Raw genomic sequence first — 16845 nt, forward strand, 5'->3', positions numbered from 1 at the left:
AAACCGGAAAGTAATGCGATTGGCTGTTATCACTATAATGGTCGTGTCAACACGAGCTTCAGACACACCCTCCGTCAGGCATTAACGCCGACGCCCTGTGTGAATTCAGCATAAGGCCGGGTTCACACCGCACGTGTCGCATTAGCAGTGAGTGAGTGTGAACTGTAGCTGCAGAGATGCGTGAGTATTCCCACTGGAAGCATTTGAACAGCATCACAGCAGCGGCTCGAAGCTGCATATAAAGTGAGCATTTCTTTACAAAGACAGCTATAAATTTGTTTTTATAAGTTGGTCATTTATAAACTTGATAGTCTTGAAAGTTTGTTAACATGCAAGGTGTACAACACTCGCATATAAATAAAAAAAGCCTTGTGTCATCCATTGCTGCACACGAATGAGGTAAGCTTTGTGTTTTACATCATCTGACGCATTAACATGTTTACAACACAAACTCAGCAAAAAAGGCAGCAAACTTGGGTTTGATTTGGGTATGCAAGAGCCTATACAGCTGTCTGTGTAATTACTAAAATAATGTTTTAAAAATTAATTTTCTTTCCTGAAATACTTCAATTCTTGTTAAAACACTAGATATGCTTATTCTGTGCATTTTGAGCACTTTTTGTGTGAAATCATATTTATTTTGTCCATCAAAGGTGTACTTTAATTGAGCGTTAGCAGCACAGCAAAAATAGACTCAGTGCCGAAATGATCGTGGCACTGCCGCTTCTGCTCTGCTCCTGCTACGCGCTGCCACACAACCTCTGCGTGCAGTGTGAACGCTTTCATCTGTTAACATGGGTGCCGAAAAAAGTATGCGCTGCTTACGCGCTGCTGACGCGTGTCGTGTGAACCCAGCCTAAAAGATGTGTGTAGCTTTTCATTTCTTAAACAACCATGTATTATCATGGCCATATTTTAGGATGACAATGTCAAGATTCATTAGACTCAAATTGTGAAAGAATTGTTCATGAAGAATGAAGAATCATTTTCACACATGAATCGGCACTTACCTTGACCTCAGTGTAAGTCTTTGAGATATGCTGGAGGAGACTTTACAGAGTGCTCACCTCTTGCATTGTCAATACAAGCTCTTGACCAAAAAATGATGCACCTCTTGATGGAAATTCATGTTGTGATGTTATTTCCATCAACAGGTGCATCAATTTTTGGTCAAGAGCTTGTATTGACAATACAAGAGGTGAGCACTTTGTAAGAAATAAAAAGCTACATACTCCATCAATTAAAGCTGCAGTAGGGAGTTTTTAGAAAACGTTGACTTAGCCTGAAAATTTGAACAAGCACAACTCACAGGTCACTCCCCTTGCTCTCTGCTGCGCTACAGCCCTCCCTCCACAGCTCCTCCCCCATCACAACGGAGCCTGCCGTGAACGCGCAGGCTAGTAAGCAAGCAGGGCCACCGATGACGGCGGATAAACAGTTATGGCACATTCACTGGTACGGACAAAACATCGACAATATGATTTACATTGACTATGGCCTTCCCATACTTTGACTATAAACTTGGTCCTCAAAACATTACGTATTTTGCAATACATGTAATGTAACTATATGACGTATATGCACTATTTCTATAAGTAATAAATAGCTAGTAAGATAATATAACGGTAATGTTACAGTACGCAAATAACTGGCTTCTCCGGTTATCTCTGTATGTATATTTTAGCCAAGAATAAAACAAAATTTGTTATTAAACCACTCTGCCTCTTTTAGTTTTATTTAAATAAAAAACAAACAAAAACATATTAATAGCCTCAGGCAACGAGTGATTAATTATCTGCAATGTCTGCTTATATTTATAACAAAACGAAATATTAAACAACCCTGCCTCTTTTCGTTTACATTTCAAACATATTAAATGTAATACTATTTGTGCATACTCTGATTATCTTTACTGTAATGAAATGAAATAGGCTTTAACATAAAACACAACCTTCTCTTTTTGTTAAATGTCAGTTTTAATGTTCAATAATAGCCATTATAAAAGGTATAAAAAATTTACAATAAGAAATAAAGCAAACAATTCAGTCAAGCATACAAAATCAGCGCTTTAGTATGATACAAAAGTTAAATAGCCATATATAAATTTATGAAACGTCACGTTGCCCTCAGCCAAAACCAAGCGGCAACCTCCCCCTTTCTCTCGTGAAGCCAATACGGAAGTAACTTAAACTGCGATTCATCGACTGGCCGCTAGGGACAGGCTCCAAAAGAGAGCAGAATCTCATAGAGTCCCATGTTAAATTGGCCAAGTTTATAGCAGAAAAAAAACATGTTTACAAGTTGGTTCAAATTGTGGTTTTGGTCTATACTGCTATTTTTGCCCTTCATGACAACTCTGAGGGGGGTGAATTTTTTTATAACTTATCCGTTTAAATTATATTAAGCCTTAAAGTTCTGCATAATTAAGGGCGTGGTCACTTGAGTGACAGGTAGATTGCGCTGCTGTCTGTGAGCCGTCATGTTACCACAGCTGCCGCTGAATTTGGCATCTCAGCCGTTTTTGTGCTTTTTTTCTCGATTATTTTATACAATTATAAAATATGGCTTGCTGCATAATATTCGAGATGTGTGTCGTAGATGTGCATGCATGCGGAAGAGACACAGAACACACGTTGTTGGATCGTGGCATTGGCTGAAAGTTTTGGTTGTGAGATTTACAACAATGACAATACCAGGAGGATATACAACTCTGACAGCACTGCTTGGATATTATAACTAAAACTGCTGCACTATTTTGAAAAAAATATACTTTGGACACAGGCTCATTTGTTTGTTAGATACGATCGCTGCTCAGATTGCATCCTTTCTTGAAGAACGATGACAGAGAGCAGATCATTCAGAAGAAATGTGAAATGTTTTTTTTTGTTTTGCAATGGACATTTATATTTTACCCAAGTGCCACAGATTGGATTCATCTCGCGATCTCTATTATAAAGGTATGAAGTCCCATTTGATTTTCCATGTTGTTATTTGCACACCCAACACTACTGGTGTTGGAGCATCTATATCTTAAAAAAACACCGTAAATTGACAGTAAACCTTTAGAACTTTCTGATGTTAAAACTTATCTTTATTAATAATTTAGATAGTATCTAAATAGATAGCTCCTTTGCTTGCTAACGTGGTCACGTCGAGCTAGGCGGGCGTGGTTTCAGCAACCAATCACATCAGCTCAAACCACCTCCCCGCCTCTTTGCCCATTTTCAGTTATCCGGGAGTGACGTGCGGTGACGCGCAGCTAAGATGGCCGCGGCCTCATTTTCGCTTCAAAACTGCTGTTCAGAACTCTATGGGTGACGTCACGGACGCTACGTCCATATTTTTTACAGTCTATGGCCAAAACGGAGCCAGCGGCAAACGTCAGAAGGATTAGCCAAGGTAAGGCTGCTCTCGGCTGGGCACATGAGCTCTGAGAGTCCGGTGATCGCCTGGATCTCAAAACTCCGACAACGTCAGATCAAATTTTCAGAAAGGCGCTATCTTTATCAATTAACCACAAATTTGAGCTTTAAACCAGCACATTCTCGCCTGAAAAAATCTTAAAACTGCATATCATGAATTAATAGAGCCCGATCACACGAAAATGCGTATCAATAGTACGAGTTTGTAATCTCGTAGAATATATACGCCAAAATGAGTTTTTCGCGTGCATATGATACGCACTTTATGGGGTATTATACGTACGAAACTGGATTGTTTGTCCGCCATAAGCAAAGCTGCTGCACACCGGTAATCTTAAATTTGAATGCCTGTACACGCTGTGCACTATGGCTGTGCATGATAGGAGTGTGATCAGCGCGCACACGAGCTTGATTGACACTGCTAAGACACTCCTCCTGACTCTGATTGGTTGGTTCTTACCGGGAGCGGTGTATTTCTGCAAATGGCAATAGGACCACTGGGAGGAGCCAGAGGAGCTTGATTTTTTCACAGATTATCTGTCTCATATTCTACTGTCAGGACATAATGACAGGTTTAACAAATATGTAAAAAATACATTTTTACAAAAGTTACCTACTGCAGCTTTAAGGTTAAAAGAACCAATGCCAAACTATAACATGATAGAAACATAATCACTGTAATAATAATCCATTCATAGATTCTTACGTATTTGCCTATTATAAGCCAAACAGTGATTTTTTTTTTTTTTTTGGCCAGGGTGTGCGTTTTTTTTTTTCTTTTAGACTTGTGTACTTACATTATCTTAAAATTTTTCCAAGAATATTTATTTTTAGTTACATTAATACAGCATTTTGTGTCATACATTGCTTTAAAATGAATTACATGCCATTTGTCAACCGAAGCCATCCAGCATTTATCAATATGATATTCTAATATCGATCTAGCTTACTCACAGCAACCCCTGAAAAAACGCACAGAGGTGTAGCGAATTAACTCAGATGGGAAATATTAATAATTATTCATAACTCAATATGATTTATTAATTATGAGTAATTATGAATATGTGAATCTGTTAATCAGATTAACTGGATATAGCTACATTAATCTTAATATTACAATCAATTAACCTGTTGTCCAGGGAACACTCAGTGTTGATTGTTTAATAATTCTAAGAAATGTTCATTTACAGGTTATGGAAAAATAACATTCTTATTGTACCGTACTACTCAGAGCACCTAGTCGGGATCTAAATCACTTAAGAGGCAGTTTATTAGCAGACGGAGTCAGAACCAAACATATATTGTGCACAATCTTTATTAACTAACTCACAGACACATAACTAAACTAACAAACACATAACATACAACAAAGGTCACACACACATACTGTAGGTAAGAATGAGTAATGATAGGTTTGAACCGGAGGAGGTACTGTTACTAGAGCTACAGGTCCTTCTCAAAAAAATAGCATATTGTGATAAAAGTTCATTATTTTCCATAATGTAATGATAAAAAATAAACTTTCATATATTTTAGATTCATTGCACACCAACTGAAATATTTCAGGTCTTTTATTGTTTTAATACTGATGATTTTGGCATACAGCTCATGGAAACCCAAAATCTCAAAAAAATTAGCATATTTAATCCGACCTCTAAAAGAAAAGTGTTTTTAATACAAAAAAGTCAACCTTCAAATAATTATGTTCAGTTATGCACTCAATACTTGGTCGGGAATCCTTTTGCAGAAATGACTGCTTCAATGCGGCATGGCATGGAGGCAATCAGCCTGTGGCACTGCTGAGGTGTTATGGAGGCCCAGGATGCTTCGATAGCGGCCTCAAGCTCATCCAGAGTGTTGGGTCTTGCATCTCTCAACTTTCTCTTCACAATATCCCACAGATTCTCTATGGGGTTCAGGTCAGGAGAGTTGGCAGGCCAATTGAGCACAGTAATACCATGGTCAGTAAACTATTTACCAGTGGTTTTGGCACTGTGAGCAGGTGCCAAGTCGTGCTGAAAAACGAAATCTTCATCTCCATAAAGCTTTTCAGCAGATGGAAGCATGAAGTGCTCCAAAATCTCCTGATAGCTAGCTGCATTGACCCTGCCCTTGATAAAACACAGTGGACCAACACCAGCAGCTGACATGGCACCCCAGACCATCACTGACTGTGGGTACTTGACACTGGACTTCAGGCATTTTGGTATTTCCTTCTCCCCAGTCTTCCTCCAGACTCTGGCAACTTGATTTCCGAATGACATGCAAAATTTGCTTTCATCCGAAAAAAGTACTTTGGACCACTGAGCAACAGTCCAGTGCTGCTTCTCTGTAGCCCAGGTCAGGCGCTTCTGCCACTGTTTCTGGTTCAAAAGTGGCTTGACCTGGGGAATGCGGCACCTGTAGCCCATTTCCTGCACATGCCTGTGCACGGTGGCTCTGGATGTTTCTACTCCAGACTCAGTCCACTGCTTCCGCAGGTCCCCCAATGTCTGGAATCGGTCCTTCTCCACAATCTTCCTCAGGGTCCGGTCACCTCTTCTCGTTGTGCAGCGTTTTTTGCCACACTTTTTCCTTCCCACAGACTTCCCACTGAGGTGCCTTGATACAGCACTCTGGGAACAGCCTATTCATTCAGAAATTTCTTTCTGTGTCTTACCCTCTCGCTTGAGGGTGTCAATGATGGCCTTCTGGACAGCAGTCAGGTCGGCAGTCTTACCCATGATTGCGGTTTTGAGTAATGAACCAGGCTGGGAGTTTTTAAAAGCCTCAGGAATCTTTTGCAGGTGTTTAAAGTTAATTAGTTGATTCAGATGATTAGGTTAATAGCTCGTTTAGAGAACCTTTTCATGATATGCTAATTTTTTGAGATAGGAATTTTGTATGCCAAAATCATCAGTATTAAAACAATAAAAGACCTGAAATATTTCAGTTGGTGTGCAATGAATCTAAAATATATGAAAGTTTAATTTTTATCATTACATTATGGAAAATAATGAACTTTTATCACAATATGCTAATTTTTTGAGAAGGACCTATATAGGAAACAGTCAAAGACAGTCTGGAAAGGAATCATCAGTTTCTTCAGCAATAGCAGAGGTAAGTCTTACAAATTAATACTAAATCACTGTTTAGTGTTAAAATGTCCGATACTTGCAAGATGCCTTTAGGCTGAGAAGCGTCGGATTTGCAGGTTGAGGATAAATCTTGAGGTTTTCATCTGAAGTTGTTGCCAGTCTTTTTCTCTCTTCGGTGTTGAGCACATGGCTGGTCTGTAGGCCAAGGCCTACAGGCCTTACGGCCCTGGCCTAGAGAGACCGGCCGCAAGGAGATCCAGAAGCAAGGAAAAGAGAGGGAGTGGCATTGTTCTCTAGCTTTTAACCTCTGGTCAAAGTCCAACCTCTTAAGGTTGCTGTAGCCAATGAAGGTGTTGTATTTCCGGGTGACCACATACCCCCTTGTCGGGGCTTTTATGACCAAGCAGATTAACAAGCTGAGTCTTTGAATAAGAACTATTAAAGATTCTTGTAATACTCATGTGTTGCGCAGGTATGGACATACCGCATACACAAGCATTTAAATCTTCCCGATACGAATGCATAGACACTAAACATGGCATGATTGAAGTTACCTTAAATGTATCATAAAACATACACATACATACGTGAATACAATGATTGTAATACAGCAACGGTAATAATGGATACCATCTCCTGGGAATGGTATGTTCATTTATAGCACAGTCTGTCTATACATTAATGCAAGAGAGTCTGTGTTATGTGTGGATAATGCAGGAAAGATGCATGTTTTAACTCAATATGACGTTTTAACTCAACTCAATACAGTCTTCTTCTTCTTCTTGTGAAATTTGCAGCAGCTTAGACCTCAATACAGTATTAAACTGAACAGCAATAAAGCATCGATGGATGAACTATAATGACGATGACAAACTTTAGACTCTAACATGCGCTGACTCTTCTCTCTCTATTTCCAATGCAGTTCCGCTTCAGCACACGTGACGCAATGGTAACATTGTGCGCTGTGATTGGTCAGGATTAAATGGGACATTTAAAGCATCCGGGCCTTTTGTACACAAGTATTAATAATGATTAACAAAATGCTACATGCTAACAGCACATGCCTGAAATCGACGTAGCAAACAGAAAAAGGGGAGGATCCGGACCAGTGTTGCCAGATTGGAAATGTTCAAGTATCGTACCAGAAGCTCAAAATTATCGTATTTGGAAGAAAATTATCATACACAAGTCAAACGTACAGAATACAGGCTATTTATCTAGACCAACAACGTTTTGACTCAACCTGCAAATTACCTCAATGCTATGTTGTGCTCTGCCAAGGCTTTGGTGTCATGGCCTGAAACAGGTCTTAACCATCCTGCAAAACTGGGGTCCTTTTCCCACTCAGTTCTGTATGTTTGCTGTCGGTGCTTACTTTTAGGCTGCCTTCCTCTTTGCCTTTTCTCTGTCATCACCTTCCTTTTCAGCACTCATTTTCTATACTTTTACACTTCTAAACTAAATTATCGAACTCAGCTTTGAAACAACTGGTGCTGCAGCATGAACGTTAACTTTTGCTCGTGAGCATGAAAGTCATTCTCCATGATGATTGGCTGAGAAGACGTAACGTGATATGAGATACGATAATTATTGTACTTCTGGCAACACTGTCTGGAACTGACACATCCCAGGCTGAAACTAACCAGAGCCATATCTCTTTCTATGGCTCTGAAACTAACCAGCCCTGAAATAGTGAACACTTACTGCTGATTGGTGATCACGAGTGTCAATACCCACCCTTACCCCATTCAAACGGTCACACAAAGTTATATATAAGGTATATATAAGGTTTCTGGATGCTGGTTTGAGTCTCAGCTGAGCCAGAAAGTCTTTCATTTAGATCTGGTTTCCCTCATAATCCAAAAATGTGTGAATTACAGATGATAAGTGGTGTAAACGTGTGTCTTACTGCATATAGATGGATCTGTGGCTGAGTTTTTTTTTTTTTTTAAACTTGTACGGAGGTTCAGTGAACCACAAATACACAACACAGTCAAATGTATCTAATATGATAAAACAGCACTGATTTACCCCAAATACACATGACCAGAAGAAGCGGAAGCGGCGATTGTAGTATGATAAAAGTTCCGCATGTGACGCATTCGTCTCTCATTAGCAATCGCTCCAGCAGCCTTGTTCAGATCTAACATCACTCACCCTGGTCTGCTTCATACTACAGTAACATTAATAATCTCATCCATGAACATGATTTGTGCTATCCAGATTCTTTTCCATGGGCTGAGGTGAAGACGACAACTCCCATGATTCTGCACTCAAACTTGCCGTCATCAAGCTACAACTTTGTTTATATAGTGTGCCTTTAACACCTGCATGTAAAGCTTGTCACTAAAACCACATGATATTAATACATGTATACATGCATTTTTTTTCAGGTGCTGAAGCTGAAACAGATGATCAGGAGAGTATGAGGATTGTGCTGATCGGGAGAACAGGAAATGGAAAGAGTGCAACAGGAAACACTATTCTGGGAAGAGAAGAATTTCAGAGCCAATTAAACACAGATTCAGTGACGACTGTTTGTGAGAAGGGAGTTGGTGAAGTTGATGGTCGATCAGTAGCTGTTGTTGATACTCCAGGACTGTTTGACACGACACTGACAAATGATCAAGTGGTGGAAGAAATTGTGAAATGTGTTTCCCTGTCATCACCTGGACCTCATGTGTTTGTCATTGTGTTGAGTTTGGGAAGAATCACTAAAGAAGAAACAGATACTGTAGATCTGATAAAGAAGATATTTGGTCCAAAATCTGCTCAGTTCAGCATCGTTCTGTTCACTAGAGGAGATGATCTGGGAAATACATCAATACAACAATATGTAGAGAAAAGTAAAAATGCAGAACTCAAGAAACTGATCAGAGATTGTGGAAACAGATTCCTGGCTTTCAATAACAGAGAAAAACAAGACAGATCTCAAGTGATTCAACTGTTAAACATGATAGAAGAGTTGAAAAATACTAATGAGGGTCGATACTTCACTAACAGCATGTTCGAGGAGGCAGAGATGAGCATTAAAAAGAGAATGGAGGAAATACTGAAAGAGAGAGAGAGAGAGATTCAGACTCAGAAAGAAGAATTACAAGCAAAATATGAGATGGAAAAGGAAAACCTGATGAAGAGACTCGAGGAAGAGAAACAAAGAGCAGATGAAGAGAGAAAGAAAATGCAGAATCAACTGAGAGAAAAAGAGAAAAATCTCAGAAAAGAGTTTGAAGAGAAAGAAAAAGAAGAACAGAAGAAACAAGAGATTGAAAAACAAAAACAATTACAAGAGGAAAATCAGAAAAAAAATGAATATAATCAAAAAATAGAAGAAATGAAGAGAGAGATTGAAAATCAGAGATCACAGTATGAAAAACAACAAAGAGAAAGAGAAGAAAAAGATAGAATAAGAGAAGAGAAATACAGACAAGATCAAGAAAAGATGAAACATGAACAAGAACAAATTATAGCAGAATTACGAATGAAACAAGAAGAAGAGATAAGAAAGAGAGAATTGGAGGAGAAAAGGAGGAATGAAGAAGAAGAGAAGGAGAGACAGAGATGGGAGAGAAAAATAAAAGAGGCTGTTAATGACAGAAAAGAGATTCAAGAGGATATTAAACGACAGCAGAGAGAATGGGAGGATGAAAAGAAACGAAAGATGAGAGAACGAGAGGAAGAGGAAAGAAAGAGAAAAGAGAAACATGAGGAACAACTGAAAGAAAAACAAGAAAAACTTGAGAAAATAAGAAAGAGATTTGAAAAAGAGAGAGAAGAAGAACAACAGAAGATAGAAAAGGAGAGACAAAAACAAAGAAGAGAAAAAGAAGAAAAAGAGAGAGAATATGAAGAAAAGAAAGCTGAGATGAAAAGATATTATGATCAACTAGAACAAGAGAGAAAAGCGGAGTGGGAGAGAAGAAAACAAGAAGATGATGAGAGACGAGAAGTAGAGAGAAAGAGATGGAAGAAAATGATTGAAGATCTGAAACAAGAGCAAGAAGAAGAGATCAAGAGAAGAGAAAGAGAGGAGAAGGAGAGAAAAGAAAGAGAAGATAAAGACAGAAATGAAATGAAACAGAAACATGAAGAAGAAATAAAAGTCATGAAGAAGAAACATGAAGATGAAGCCAGAAAACAAGCAGAAGAACTGAATGATTTCAGAGAGAGAAAAGAACGGCACGTTAAGGAGCTCAAAGAGAAGCTAGAAGATGCTCAGAAAAATTATGAAACACTGGAGAAAGTCTATGAACAACTGAAACAACAGAAAACACCACCATGTTTACTAAAACAACTTGGAGAGCTGATGAAGATTGCAAAAACTGCAACACAGTGTGTTATTCAGTGATCACAACACCTCAAATGAAAATTAATGTCAATTTAATAAACATATCTTTCATGATTAACTGCTTTGATCATCCACATTAGATATATTTCAGTAATCTGATACTTACATGCAGTGTTGGGCTTGTTACTCAAAAATCATTCAATTAATTAATTAATTAAAAAATTGAATATATTACTCATTAATTTTTCATAACACCCCCCAAAATTGATAATTGCATCATTTTTGTAGCCTGTGAATCCATGAAAGTTACAAATAAATTAAGAGTACAAATGGCTCAAACTGATGACAAGCCACATTTATTTAAACAACTTCTTTTATTTACTAAATCTGCAACAAGGCACAAGCAGGTATAACCAACCAAACATGTTGGCAGAACGAAAAAGGGGCCAACAAGCACCAGCACATTTAATCTGATAATGAAATAAGTTTATACAGTAGAATGCTATGTATATATCTGGCAACAACAATAGAACGTGGTCTTTGAATGGTTCACTTAAATATTGACCTAAAAATATTACAGTAGACAAATAAAACAGTAGGTGCACAGCAAAAATTAAGTTAAATTCAAGTACAATAAGTAATAGGCTATTTGCATTCATGTTTAATTTTACACTTTTTTTTTTAGACTATTGCCAGTTGTATACTGCTCATATCTGAAGTGGTGAATATATCTCATCAGGAGAAGCTTTTCAAACATTTTATCGGACAGACTGTTTCTTCTGGGTGTCAGAACCAATTTCCCTAAGCTAAACAGTCTGGATGGAGTGGGGGTGTTGTATTTCATAATTTTTTTTTTATTATTATTATTTTATCCTTGAGTACTGATTGAGGGTCTCAATCTCATGTCCTGCCCTCAAATAGTCCATCACTTCTTTGTCTGCGGAGTAAACATGCTCTGATTCTGTTGCTAATGGAAAAAATAAATTTTCACTAGTCAAGTCATCTTCATTTATATAGCGCTTTTCACAATACAGATTGTTTCAAAGCAGTTTTACAGTAATAGAAAATTAATGGACAGATTATTTTGGCTTTACAGCAGCTCTAAGAAATATTATTATTGAGCTAAAGTAAGTTTTTGATTGAGTCACTTCCATTGTAAAAACTAGTTGTTTCCATGCATCTATGCAAACTGGAATAATTTTGATATAATTTTATCTATACATAGGTAAAGAAAACTTAGCAGCCAGAAGTGCAGAAGAACTGCACCGCATCGTGACACAGATTCCCACATCTGCAAATGATTATGGTTGAATTTTCACAAAAAGCTAGAAAAACATTTTTATATAATATTTTGTAAAACTGGGGATGAATTCCTCAACTACGGCCACACAAAATCCATTTTCTGCATGAATCAAATAAGCACAAATTGTATATTTTAGCTATTGAAAGACGACAGCTCTGGGGGCACTATTCATTTTGTACATACAATAATTGTGGATTTTTAATTTTTTTTATTTTTTTGCTCTTGTGGATGTTGCTTTCAAATTCCATTTGACTTGGGATGATGCATCTGCCTTAATACAGTGTAAATGCTTTGGATAGAATTGTGTTTGCCTAATGCATAAATGGAAATGTAATGTTGGTTAATAAACTAAACAAACTCTGTATTAATTAAATGTGTTTGATTTTACTTTACAATTTCATTTTTTATGGTTACTTAAAATAATAATAACAAATATAGCTGCAAGCAGCAATGGCGGGCCCAAGCCCGGTAGCACCGCCACCACAATAGGCATTTAAAAGGGGTAAACATAAAAAGACTATGTCAAAGTTATTTGAATGCACCATATTTACTGCAGCAGCTGATGCTCCTATGATCACAAACCACAACAGCCACATCCATAAGATTTTGATGAATTTCATGTCATAGAATGTCATAGGCCAATTCCAAATAAGTGCATAATATCATTCTGATCTGACATGTCTATGTTTTTCTCAGACAACCTCTATAAAAATTCCAGAGCAAATTATATACTGTTATTTACTCAAACTCCACAATGCTCTGAGGAATCTAATCCAGTCTAATGTGAATGTCTGTGATTGCTGAGGTTGTAGAATCCTAACACTTCTCTTCATGTGTTTTTTGACCTCCCTGAACTATTGTTTGTGCACCAGTCTCGTGCTTTCATTTATTTTCAATATGTGTCGTATTGCAATGAAGGGAACTGGACGTCAGAGTGGGAGATCCACGTGCAGGCTTTATTAAAATGAGCATAGTCGTACAAGCAGAGGTCAAACACCAGCAAACAGATACAGGAGGGCAAGGCAAAAGAGTAATCCAAAACACAGGCAAAGGTCAAGGCAGGCAGCAAACGATCATCAAACAAAGAAACAGTCCAGGGTCAAAAACAAAGGCAAGGCAGGGAACAAGGAACATGAAGACAAGGTTGAAAACAAGGCTAAACAATACTCAGCAATGTGTGCGTGTTAAGCCAAGTTCAGACTGCACGATTTTAGCCCCGATTTTGGCTCGCCGACAGGTTTTGAGAAATCGCTGACAAATGCCCAAAATCACAGGCAAATTGGTGCTCGTTCACGCGAGTGACAATCACGCAGTGTGAATGAGCAAAGACACGATCTGAGAGAATCGCAGACAAGTCGCCGACGCCCATGAGATATTTGGCATGCTAAATATCTGGATCTGTCGGCGATTCAAAATCATGCTGTGTGAAAAGTGTCCTGACTGAAAACTACATTGCGATGACTGACAGCCAATGAGAGAGCAAGATACAGAGCAGCGGGAGTTCGGGGAGGAGTTATAGACCACAATATCAGCAAGCATGGCTTCATACACATAAACATTACAATTCTATCAAACAGAAACAAAGCACAAACATTTGCTTGACCATCTGCAACAGCAGCACATTGAAAAGTTATGTATTTAGCTCTAACTGTTGTTGCAGAACACACAATCCTTGTTCCTCGCTTCTCCCCAAACATTTCCTTCTCCCTATTCTTCTTTTATTTTTGTTGTTTTCGCTGCAAATCAGCGCACAGGCAATTCGTATTTCAAGCTTCTTGCGGGCTACTATTTTTAATAATAATGGCCGTGTGTCTCAATCAGCTCCCTAGTTCAGTATCACCCACATTCACTTTCATTATATACTGATTCACGACCTAGGGAGCTAGGGAGCTGATTGAGCCGCAGCCTGGCCAGTCTCTTGTGAGAACTCCGGTCTTGAACGCGTGATATTGCATTGTTTCCTTGTCACGTCTCACGCGTGTTTGGTTGTGAAACGGAGTTTGTGTGCCAGACAGAGTTGTCGGCGATTCTTCCTATTGTAAAGTCATGCAGTGTGAAACCTTCTGTCGCAGATCCATCGTGCAGTTTGAACACAGCAGCGACTGAATGCTGGCCAAGATAGTCATGCAGTGTGAAAAGAACAGTAACCCGACTACTTTGAAAATCGTGCAGTCTGAACTCGGCATTAGGGTGCAGCTTATAAAGTGTCACTGATGGGAAACAGGTGTCAGTGTGTGATTGGTTGCTAGATGGGGAATTGTGGGAAATGTAGTCCAGAGTGATGTGTGACTGTGTGTGCCATGAAAAGGTGACCTCTGGTGGGGAGTAGCAGGAAACAGCAGGCGCAGGATATGTGACAGGTATAAAAAATAAAATTATAAAATGAATAAATTAAAGCCAAATCACAGAACCTGCAACGACAAGTTTAATAACAGTCAATGTCCATATGGGTTGTGAAAGTATTCCACAATAAGGGAAGACATTTGGTCCAGAGAGGGACACAGATACATAACCCCCCCACCCCCCCCCCCACGGCGACGAGTTTGTTTCTGTCCTCCCTCTCTCTCTGCCATCAAAGAGAGTTACTTTATCTAATGTCCCTCCGTTTCTCAGCGATGATATATTAACTGAGGCATTGTCACGTTACGGAAAATTGGTATCTCCAATTAAGAAGATTCCGATCAGCAGTGAATCTCCTCTTTTGAAACACATTGTGTCTTTTAGGCGTTTCGCATATATGATAGTCCAGGATGATGCCGAGCTAGACTTGTCACTCAGTTTTAGAGTTGATGGGTTTGAGTATGTCATTTTTGTTACAACGGCGAAAACAAAATGTTTCGGTTGTGGGAAAGCAGGTCATTTAATTCGAAAGTGTCCTGATAAACTGAAAGAAAATGAAGTTATCGGGGGAACGAATGCTGTTTCTGTTCCCAGTACGAGTGACGCAATTGAGACCGACTTGGTGACTTCAGAGTCACCGGGGGTGAGTCGGGTTGAGGCAGAGTTGGTCACGGGGGAAGTTGCCCCTAGCAAGAGACCGGAGGCCGCTGGTGTTGCTGAGGCTGGTTCAATCTCGTCGGATCGGGGGAGTTCAAGTGCGACTTATGCTGTAAAGTCTGTTAATGATTCTGTGGATGGTGTACAGATATCTGGGAACCCCGAAAAAGAGCAGGTATGTGACGCTGTAGAGAATCCTGTTTTACCGATTGTGCGGAGTGTATGTGAGGTGGATTGTGTCGATACAGGGATGGAGATGAATATGTTCAAAGTTCCCCAGAAAAGGAAAAATAGTGATAAATCTCAAATTGTAAAAATTCCCAAAAAAACTGATTTGCAAGGTAGTGATGATCATGAGACGCTATGACGTTGATGACATAAAGTTGTTTCTCAAATCAACTAAAAATAGGAGAGGTGTTTGTGTTCAGGAGTATTTTCCTGATATCAAGCAATTTGTTGAAAAAACAAGAAGTCTAATGGCAGAAGGCTGTTTTACTAATAAAGAAGTATATCGTTTAAAGAAAATTGTGAGGAATTTAGGTAAAGAATTGAACAATGATGCTTAGAAAATTAAGGGATGTTCCTGATCCGTTGTGTGTTGGTAAGCTGTTGGTTTTGTTGTTTATTTTTGCCATGAGTGAGGTACGTTTGGCTACCTTGAATGTGAACGGTGCCAGGGATATGAAGAAAAGAGCTTTGTTAAATGAAGTAATTAAACAAAAGAACCTTGATATTATAATGTTGCAAGAAACACAGTGACAGAGAAAATGCTGCTGACTGGGCAAGGGAGTTTGAGGGGATCTCTGTTTTGAGTCATCATACCTCAACTAGTGCTGGAGTTGCTGTTTTGTTTGCAAAGAATTTTAGTCCAATTTCTTTTGATTCTGACGAAATTGTTAAAGGCAGACTTTTAAAAGTGAGAGCTGTTTTTGAAAGTAATGTGTTTGTATTTATTTGTGTTTATGCTCCAACTTCTGCTGTTGAAAGAATGTTGTTTTTAGATTTATTATGCTCTACTTTACAAAATTGTTCCTCTGAAGAGTTTTTATTTTTGGGTGGAGATTTTAATTGTACTGAACATATGATTGATAGGAATCACATTGAACCTCATTTGCCTTCCCAAAAACGACTCATTCATATAATTAAAAAAACATGAATTATGTGATATCTGGAGGCAGTTGAATGGAAATGAAAGACAATACACATGGGTTCATACGAGAGATAATGTATCTTTTGCTAGACTTGATAGGTTTTACGGGTTTAAACATCACCTCAACATTTTTAATAGTTGTTCGATTACTCCAATAGGTTTCTCCGACCATGCTATGGTGCAATGTGTTTTTGTTTTAGGTTCTGTTAAACCTAGAAGTGCTTATTGGCATTTTAAGATTTCATTGTTGAGTGATAATTTTTTTAGGGAGTCTTTCAAGTTTTTTTGGGAGAACTACAGGAAAACTTAACCTGAGTTTCAAACTTTACAACGGTGGTGAGACATTGGCAAGGTTCAGATTAGGCAGTTCTGTCAGCAGTACACTCACAATGTAACTAGGGAGCTACAACGATCTTTGGAGAACTTGGAAACTGAAATAAATAAATGTCAACAGCTAGCTGAATCTACTGGTGATAATTATTACTTGGATGTTTCTTTAAGGAAAAAGGCCCAGTTAAGTGATCTACTTGGCTATAAAACACAGGGGGCACTGGTCGAGATTTCAAAGTATAGTTCAGATGGATGCTCCATCTAAATACTTCTTTAGC

At 38.6% G+C, this 16845-nt stretch overlaps 2 protein-coding genes across 2 annotated transcripts in view; both read left to right on the top strand.

Moving 5' to 3' along the window:
* The window catches only part of LOC125257726 (GTPase IMAP family member 8-like), a gene marked incomplete at its 3' end in the record, with an annotated part of 30446 nt that extends 20223 nt beyond the window's left edge, over window positions 1-10223 (top strand). The window contains exon 5 of the mRNA XM_048174378.1: window positions 8893-10223. Within this exon, the coding sequence (XP_048030335.1) occupies window positions 8893-10223 (1331 nt within the window). The remainder of the gene's footprint in view (window positions 1-8892) is intronic.
* A 102-nt stretch (window positions 10224-10325) lies between these two features.
* On the top strand, window positions 10326-11830 carry LOC125258224 (vicilin-like seed storage protein At2g18540). Its single transcript, XM_048175120.1, has one exon. The coding sequence runs from the start codon at window positions 10365-10367 to the stop codon at window positions 10845-10847; it is 483 nt and encodes a 160-aa protein (XP_048031077.1). The 5' UTR covers window positions 10326-10364; the 3' UTR covers window positions 10848-11830.
* The last annotated feature ends 5015 nt before the right edge of the window (window positions 11831-16845 follow it).

Source organism: Megalobrama amblycephala, linkage group LG22 (assembly GCF_018812025.1).
Source record: "Megalobrama amblycephala isolate DHTTF-2021 linkage group LG22, ASM1881202v1, whole genome shotgun sequence".
In the NCBI taxonomy this organism is placed as follows: Eukaryota; Metazoa; Chordata; class Actinopteri; order Cypriniformes; family Xenocyprididae; genus Megalobrama; species Megalobrama amblycephala.